We start from the raw sequence: 9,753 nt of genomic DNA on the forward strand, positions 1-9,753 counted from the left end.
CTACCCCCCTCCCAGTAATGGGAGGCCTCCTATCCCTCTACACGGAAGATTGTTGTTACCAGAATAAGATATACGAAAAGTGATGAGCATAGAAAAATAACGTACTGGTCTTGAGATTTCTGCAACCAGTCTCACATTTTGACATACTTATCTGGATCACCGAAAAACCTGTGACTAGTCGGTTTTATAACTATACTAGTACAAGTTTTTCAATAGCTTTGGTACAGGATTTTTCTGTACCATGGATAGTCTATTAAATTTGTTTACTGCGCATGGCTTTCTACTGTACCGTCTACCGCGCATAGTACGTGCGCTTATAATATACAGTGGAGATATGTATGTATATATATATGTGCATACTTGCATACATGTATGGGATTGTCATTGTTATTTTGGCTGAATATGTAAATTGTTCTTTGCGAGTGAGACCAATTATTATACGCAACAGGAAAGTGACTACAAGTGCCTACTGCACTTATCATTACATCTTGTTAGATTCGTATCAATGTATTGAACTTTGTATTGTGTTGTGGTATATATACTGAAATCCTAACCTCTTGAACTTTTACAGCTACGTATGTATATATATATATACTGACATTCTATATGCTCCCACGGGCCGACTAACTTTCTGTACTGGTACAGGAAAAACCCGTACCACGTATCGGATTTTGACGTACTAAGTATAAGGTTTATCTATACTCACTAAGGGACTTTAAAGTATACTACCGTACCAAATATACCTGTACCAGTACACATTTTTCTTGTACAGAGTATCGAAAATACTTGTACTAACATATAGTACCTGTTTTTCTGGTAACAACAATCTTCCGTGTACCCTTCCTCCTCCCAAGTGCTAAGTGCCCTCAGTAGTGCCCTTTATAGGAGCCGGACGTAAAGCACTATTACGTATACATATATATATATATATATATACACACACACACATACACACACACACACACACTAGTAATCAACAATAAAAATAATGCTTGCAAAATAAAAATTACAAGTACTTAGAAACAGATCTATTGCGACGCCTCGTACGGAATCTAGCCTTATTCACATTTTCTCATTTAAATTAACATTGAAAATCTGAATAAGGATAGACTTTGTACGAGACATCGATTGATGACTTGATTGTACAGAGCCCGTTTTGCTTGGTTTGTGACCCATCACACTAGCTTCGCAGTGCCAAGCAGAATCTGCTCGTCTGTCAATTCTTATTATTATTATTGTCCATATTTTTGTATCAGTGTAAAAACACTTGAGAACATGAATTTTATCTAATCTATATATGCAGCTACAAAAGCACCATATTTGGAAGAGATAAATTCACAAGCACGCTATTAACAGGAGGTTTTTCTTTCTAGTACCCTCTGAGCTCAGCTTGCCAACTCACTAGTCTCATAAACCGAGGACGCATATGGCGGTGACTGAGTTGTGCACTTTGAGAAACAACTCTCCCAAACATACTTTGGAAACAAATTAAAGGAATCGTTGATGTCTTTTTCCACACATGCTTTGAATATAATATGGAAGCGTTGTTGTTTCTTTTAGTATGTAATTAGTAATTAAGCCGCCTTCATATGCATGCCTACCCTACTGAAAAAATCACGTGCTTTCTCACGTGATCGTCACACGTGATTTCTCACGTCAAAACCTCACATAATTATTCAAAAAAATTTTAATTTGAAAAACAATCGTTTGAAATATAATTCAACCCGAATTTATTGATCACCATTGATGTAACTATCCATATGATAACACCAAAATTGGGGGATTTAAGTGTTTTATGTTTAATTTGGAATATAAAAAAAAATATTTTATTTTTTTAAATTTCATATCAATTACTTTAGTCTCCCAGTTTTGCAAGCAAAAAATTTGGGTTGAATTATATTTCAGAGAATTATTTTTCAAAATAAAATTTTTTCGATATATCGTGTGAGAAATCACTTAATTCTTTCCAGTAGAGGAGTCTGTACAGTATAATACCTTTGATTATAAGCCTAATAGCGGGCAGAGTTATGCAATGTATTCCTACTGAGAACTTGAGGGCTTCATTTTTCTTGAGAGCATTGGCTTCTATTATTCTGGTGGCTTTGTTTCAGAACTTTCATGCCGATAGTTTTTTACAATGAATTTTTTGAAATTTGAACTAGACGTTCATTGGGATCCCAGAACGTCAGGTGACTTTTGCAATATATATATATATATAGCCGAGTCGAGGTAAATTAACACTGGTCTTATGGGGACAAATCTGTTTTTATTTTTTCATGCCTACAACAATTGTAATACTATAAAATCTGGCGAATAACATGTTTTTGAGGAAATATCGGTAGTGCAATTAGTTTATTTTTTCAACTCGACCGTTACATATAGCTTAAAACCTTACTTTGAAAGTGCGAAACGCACATTTAACCTGTAGAAAAGTTTTGTGTTTACACCTATATACACTATACATAGACAGTGGCGGGAGAGTTTTGTACAGGTTAAATGTGCGTTTCGCACTTTCCAAGTAAAATTTTAAGTTTTATGTAACGGTCGAGTTGGAAAAAAAATGAGTTGCAGTACCGTTACTTCCTCAAGAACATGTTATTTGCCAGATTTTATAGTATTACAATCGTTAGAGGCGTAAACATGGTGTCCACCGCATCTGCTGAAAAAAATTCCCTGAGATTTCCAGGTTTTCCAGAGCCTAATTTTTAAAATTCCAGAAATTTTTTAATAATAAAAGTTTATCAAATATGAGTTATTGTTTTTATTTGTCAGTCAATCATTATCTAATAACAATTTTTTTTTATAATAAACATATAAAACATGTATTACATAAAAAATATTTATCTGTTAAGGGGGCTCCTACGACTACTGCTGAGGTCAAAGACAAACAAAAAATAAAGTTTTGTTTTTCAATAAGCAAATGTGTCTGAAAATCATTATGATATTTTTAATAACGTATGAAGTGGGAAAAATAATATTTATGTGTGCAGTTCAACTTTGTACGAAAAATTAATTATTGTTTTGACCAGTCTAGTGCATACGAGGGTACACCACCAGACCAGACCACCTGTGTTGGTGTAGTATAGCGATGTAATATATAGGTATATGGTATATATATGTCGTGAACAAGTACGTCTGCTACCCACGTGACCTCCTGACCTCCCGGACACTATTCATTTATTTCCATCACAAATATCTTGCTAAAATGGTCCTTTATCCACAATTTTTAATACAGCATATTACAGAGGTAGACTTCATCTACAAAACGTATATATTCAGTCTGCTGGGACTTTTAATTTAGGTTTATTATAAACGAAAACAAATTGTTTTTCACGCTGCCCCATAGGAACACGTGCTAATAGTTACAACTTTGAGCTCGGATTTCTCAAAATTTTGACCCATTCGAAGTATAATTTAGACCACCATTAAATTCAGTAGACTTTTATTTACAAGAAATAATATATCTCTGTTTGGGGACTTTCGCGAAGGAGCCCCCTTAAACAAACTAAACTTATATCTGTTTTAAATTTAATATTTCTTTCTCTACTACAGCGCTTTCTTTTAATGCGTCATCCATTATTTTTTTCTTTTTAGTTTTTAATTCTTTTAAAGCTAATATTTTTTTTTTTTTTGCATTTTTCTCTTCTAGTTCTTTATCACGTTTTTTCTTTTTTTCGGTTAAATCTTCTTTGTATAAAGATGATGACATGCGAACACTAGAAATTAACTTTTTGCTTATTTCAAATTCATGTAAAGGTTTTTGACTCGATTTAATTGCATCGTAAATCATTCTTTGAGCTATTAATGATTTTTCCTTTTGATTTTCCACAATACAGTCATTATTAATAGAAAACCCTCTTTCAAGCTCAGAATTACCGTGTGAAAAAATTATAATAATTTTTATTAAGTCAAATAAATTACTATATTTACAAGCTCCGTGAATATTTATTATTTTCACCCAGAACTCGTCTAGTCTGTCTTCTGACTTATAACTTTTTAATAATTTTTTAGTTGTTTCAAGCGACATAATTTCTTTGAATTCTCTCTCAATTATTTCAGCTGTAATAGCTGGTACAATACTACAATCGGCTAGTTTTTCTAAAACTATTGATAAACGTTTTCGTGCAAGGCTCTTGTTTAACGTAAAAGATGGATCAAAACAAGATAAACCTCTAACAAACGGGTACTTTAGAGGAGATTTAAGAAAAGTTTTGTCAACAAAAAATTTTATGATAGTACGAATACCATTTTTAAATCTCAAAATATTTAACTCTGAAATATTTTTTAATTTTCTTAATGCATTTTTAGTTGCGTAACCAATTTTTACTTTATCTGCTGTCAATAAAATACTTTCATCTAGTAAATTTATTTTTATGATAATTTTGGGTTTGCATGTGTACTCTGGCTTAACTATTCTTTCTAAAATATTAATATGTAATTTAAGTAATCTATCATATAAAAAAGGAGTCTTTGGTTCATTTGACTGAAATTCTGTTAAGAATGGTTCAATTTCTTCAGCAAACGATTGAAAAAGAATTAATTTGGTGTCTAGAAACTTATCACCTAATATATTTTTTACTACAGTGAAAGAGTTACAGCTAGGTTCTGTTTCATCTTTTGATACTTTTTCCACGTATTTTCTTAAGAAAGGTAACATCTCTAAATTCAAAAATATTATACTTAAGTAGATATGTTATATTCTCCCATCCATTGTATGGATCATACTAATATTAAATTTGATAAATCTCTACCTTAATTAAATTTAAGTATTAATATATGTGGAAAATCGTTATGGATAATTTGTATTAATTGAAAAGTAAAAAACTATATAGAATTTCCAGAAATATTTGAGAATTCCCTGAGATTTCCAGGTTTTTCCAGAGCAAAATTAATTCCCTAAGATTTCCCGTTTTCCCAGGTTTTTCAGGTACGGTGGACACCATGCGTAGAACAAAAACAGATTTGTCCCCATAAGGCCTATGTTAATTTGCCTCGACTTGGCTATATATTTCGATTAAGTCACGTGACGTGTTGGGATCCCAATACTGTTGTTATAATACACGTGGTCAAATTTTAAATCATTTACCTATTTTTCTTTTTATTTTTAAATTTCCAAATTTAGTTACAATACTTTAACACATGGTTTTAACAAAATTGGCTAAATGAATTTCGCTCTTTTTTTTCGTTACTTACAGGAAATTTCACTAGTAAAGTACACATTAAATTTTGCAATGCGTATAGTGCGGTCTAAGTCAAAATCATATTTATGTCCTATCACATTCATTAAACAAACTAATGCCGAGGTATGCGACGATTGCCAACGACAGCTGACAGCAGATGTATATATTGAAACACATAAACATTAAAAACCCGTGCGAAGTTGCCAAATCTTTGGTCACTGCTGGTTTTCCCTGCCGCAAAATATTTCCACTAGCTAACTGTATGAAACGTCCTGTATGTCCTTGAGTAATTTTTTTTTTCCAGTGGAGCGATTTATGTAAAAATCAAATTTTTTTTTTTTACTTTTTAACAAAAAAAAAAAAAAAAAAATTGCATGTGCTAAAATCATCTAATTTTGAAATTTGAATAATATTTTCAACGAATTGTACCTTTCTGAGAAATTTTTTTATCAATTTATTCCGATTCAATGTAAAAAATGACATAAAAGAAACCCTTAGCTTATCAATGAGATTCTTGTAGCTTAAGGAGCATACCTTGGCCCTAACTAGCAATTAAGTCTATAAATTAACGTTCCTTGATATAAATAGACAAAAAGTCAAGTTAAGATTTAACAGGCCATGTTTTTACTTTTTATTGCGCATTTAAAACAAAATTTTTCAAAGTTTTAACTGTAAATTTAATGTAATAGTAAAGTTTTAACAATGAAAAAAGGAGTATCAGCTAAAATAGGATAGCAGTTGAAACTTGGTCATAAATTTCAATTTCCACAGCAATTCAATTAAATAATTAAACTGCATTTTTTTCAAAACATTTGCTGTACAAATAGAATAAAATCTTACCTATGAATCAAACGTTTTTTTAAACTATATATATGCGACAATGCTTTTACATTTACAAAATACGCTTTTACATTATTAATCTTTTTATGTTAACAAGCTTTAAAAAAGTTTGTCATATGCTTTTAATAAGTTTGTGGTCTCATTTTTTGGTATCTAGGAAATTCGTAATTTCTTTTTTAATGTGCAAAAGCACCTGAAAACTTTAGATTATAAATACTGAGTTATAAATTATTCTAAATAAGCAACTTCATCGTCATAAATTTTTCAGAATGAACTTTATATTTTTCTTTTGACTAATTACAACAAAAATTATTTTCGAGTAAACGTTAAAATTACTACCAACGATTTGCAAAAACTGCGTGGCATTTACATCATTGCAGAGTTAACTAAAGTTATTAAGAAGTCTGACAATATTAAGTTCATAGAAAATTGAAAACTAATTATTCTTGAACATTAATGCATACAAAGTGTACCTTATGATTTGTAACTCTGTTAAGTCTCTGAATCTCAAGTCTTCATTTACAATGGTGTATCAGTTCATGTACTTTTGAAGATGTTCAACAAGAATGCGTAATAACGTGTTGTAACTCATGGTAATTAATTTTATTTCCCTTTCGTTACATAGAAATTGACTAAATACACAAAAAAAGTTGTCTAGCGGCATGTACAACTTAAAGTCGTAATTCAATCAATAAAGACTAAATATTCCGGTGTGTAATTAAACAAATTGTGATATTGAGTGTAAGAATAATCTTTTTTATGGATGGATCAAAAATCTGTCAAGAAACGTTAGAATTTTGTAAAATTTCATTTATGATTAAATTTTTCTCTATCTTGTAAAATAGCTAAGCTAATATTCTTAAATATCTTACGATTTACAATTTCTCCTGCCATTTTGTACTTCGTAACGACGAAATCCTCAGCAATAGTTTTTTCGACGTCTTCTTTATCAGCCATCTTTTGTTATTAACTTATGCCGCTAAACAAATACTTTTAGAGCTGATGCCAAAATATTTTCGTCGCAATTAACACGTGTGGTAGAAATTTAAGGTTACAGTACACAAATACGATAAAGGCCTACGCAGTGAAAAACACAAGCATATGCACAGGCACAGTGCGCAAGAATAACATTGGTTGGTAAGTTTGTATTTATACATCTATGAAAACGTAATGCACACCGCGCTGAGCATCATGTGTATAGGTATACCAACTAATGTTATTCATGCGCACTGTGCCTGTGCATATGGTCGTGTTTTTCACTGCGTAGGCCTTAAGCCCGAAGATTCGTTCATGATTAAGGTTCTATTACGGTCGCCCATTGTGCAAGCTAAGACAGGTGATACGAAGTACCCATAGAGGTATATAAGTATAAGAATAGAGGAGAAAAGAGGACGTGATATGCGACAGCAGATTTCGCTACGTAACGGGGCATCTTTCTTTGTCTAGCAGTTATGTTATTGGTTGAGTCCTACATAAGATTCAATCAACTGTAGGATTCAGGACGAAGAAGTAGCCGTTAACGTGGCTTTGGCAACAAGGACAGATGCCTCGTTACACTTAGTTATACTGTCGCTGCCGCTAATGGGCTAGTATAGCGCTTTTCCCCTCTATTCTTATACCCCTATGGAAGTACCACCTCTATGCTTTGTGCGGTCTGTCGCAATTTTGTAGCAGAACCAAATTCTCCACCAGGTAGATTAGTGTCAAAAAGGGAGTGTACATATATACATACATATTGAAACGGTTACATATATATACACATATATGATGTATGTATATACATACATTCTACATATATATACTACCTCTTCGACACTGATCCATCTGGTGGAAAACTTAGTACTGCTACAAAATTGTAACTCGGCAGGGGTGTTACTTCGTACCACCTGTCTTATCTTACATCGTGAGGTCGCCCTATTCAAAAGTGCTAAGCTAGGTTTGGGCACGGTGTAAGATATGGGACAAGTGGTCCCATGAACGCATAACTTTTGTAAAATATTTGTGGTGTTTTATTCAACATCCAGCAGTTGGAAAAATGGAAAACGAGGACCATGTATGTAGTTATGCCACTAGAGTACGTTCCACAAGCTCCAGCAGTTAATTTTCAAGTATCTCGGTCTCCTAGATGACATTTAAGTGTAATGGAAAAAGTATGACATGATATCTCTCTCGTACTAATAAGTTATCTACACAGAATCTATATACTTAGATTAAACGGCCAGTGCTTACGGAACGCATCCCTAGTGTTGACATACACTATAATGTTATATATGTACGTGCGTGCAACCAATCATAACTTAGTTAGAGACAGAGAAAGAGGTAGTACCTGCAGACCTGCACTCAACCAAGTAGAAATTAAAAGTGGGCAAAACTGGGCCCAAGCTTGGCTACCACGCGTCCACGCCGCCCATCTTAGCCGCAGCTTGGCACCTGACTTGGCCTCCAGTGGGTTTGTAATACGGGGCTGACTTGGGCGCAGCTTGGCCTGACTTGGCATGACTTTCGCCCGTAATCGCCCACTTTTATCTGCAGATGATAGACATAAAAAAAACAGACTGCTCGTTCTTATGTATGGCGCTTAAGCACAAGGAGTAAGAGACACAACATCGAACGTGGGTATGTGTTTCTCTCGCACATTCCCGACTTTAGCAGTGTGCCAGAGAGACATATGTCCACGTTCGATGTTGTGTCTCCTACTACTTGTGCTTCAGCGTCGTACATAAGAACGAGCAGTCTATTTATCTCATATGTATATGCCTGCAGCCAGGCTTGGTTCACTTGGTTGCTTAATTCAGACCAAACGTTAAGGCTGGGTTGACAACTTTCATTTCTACTCGGGCAGTTGCTCTGTCACGCTATCAGCCGCCTGCATGCTCACTCCGGTAGTATATGCTCTTAAAGTCTTCATGAGCCTCAAATGGCGGATAACCGATCAGCAATAGTCCGAACCATATAGAGATATAAGGATAGAGTGCGCTAATTATACTAATGTACGTAAGGGGGAGCGATACGGTAAAACAAAGAGATGGTCGCCGAATGTATCCTCTCCATCTCTTTCTAGCTGAGCGCTGTGATTGGCTGCTGCTGAAGGGGGTATTCTGGCCGTCAGCAGCAGTTACTGATATAGGCATAGAGGTATAAGAACTTATACCTCTATGGATATAGGTTATTGCCTCTTGAGCGTCAGCCAATCACAGCGCTCGGGCAGCGTTGGGTTAGGCGGATTCAATATCGGAACTTCTTCCCTAGATCGTATATATAGCTATACGATCTAGGGAAAATGTTCCGTCGAGCAGACAGCACAGCAGTAAAGGGTCATTGCCAAAGACGCCTGAAAATTAAAAATTGTAATATTATAACACAAGTGCCTATCACCCAATGACCCGGGGCGCTAACTGGCCACTCTTTTCAATAAATAATCATTAATAACACAAGCGCCTATCACCTAATGACTTGAAGTGCTAACTGGTAACTCAGTTAAATGAATAATTATTAATAAATAACACATGCGCCTATCACCTCATGACCCGGTGCGCTAACTGGCCACACTGTTAAATAAATACTTATTAATAACATAAGCACCTATCACCGTATAACCTGGGGCGCTAATTGCAAATCTAGTAAATAAATAGTTATTAATAAATATGTCAAGCACCTTTTTCCTGATGATCCAGGACACTTATACTATTAAATGATATGAAGTTAATCGATAACATATGTAAACATATCACAA

General features: G+C 34.1%; 1 protein-coding gene across 2 annotated transcripts in view; it reads right to left on the bottom strand.

Annotated features, from left to right (window-relative positions):
• LOC106647639 (proliferation-associated protein 2G4) overlaps positions 1-7,203 on the bottom strand; it is a 309,719-nt gene extending 302,516 nt beyond the window's left edge. The window contains exon 1 of one of the 2 annotated variants that reach the window (XM_089590024.1): positions 6,893-7,203. In XM_089590024.1, coding sequence (XP_089446150.1) covers positions 6,893-6,977 — 85 coding nt within the window. In that variant the 5' untranslated portion in view covers positions 6,978-7,203. The remainder of the gene's footprint in view (positions 1-6,892) is intronic. The other variant, XM_089590023.1, reaches the window with a different exon arrangement.
• Between the last annotated feature and the right edge of the window lie 2,550 nt (positions 7,204-9,753).

The sequence above is a fragment of the Copidosoma floridanum genome, unplaced genomic scaffold (assembly GCF_036245765.1).
Source record: "Copidosoma floridanum isolate Cflo_tuat_1 unplaced genomic scaffold, Cflo_Japanese_pri ptg000011l, whole genome shotgun sequence".
Taxonomy (NCBI): Eukaryota; Metazoa; Arthropoda; class Insecta; order Hymenoptera; family Encyrtidae; genus Copidosoma; species Copidosoma floridanum.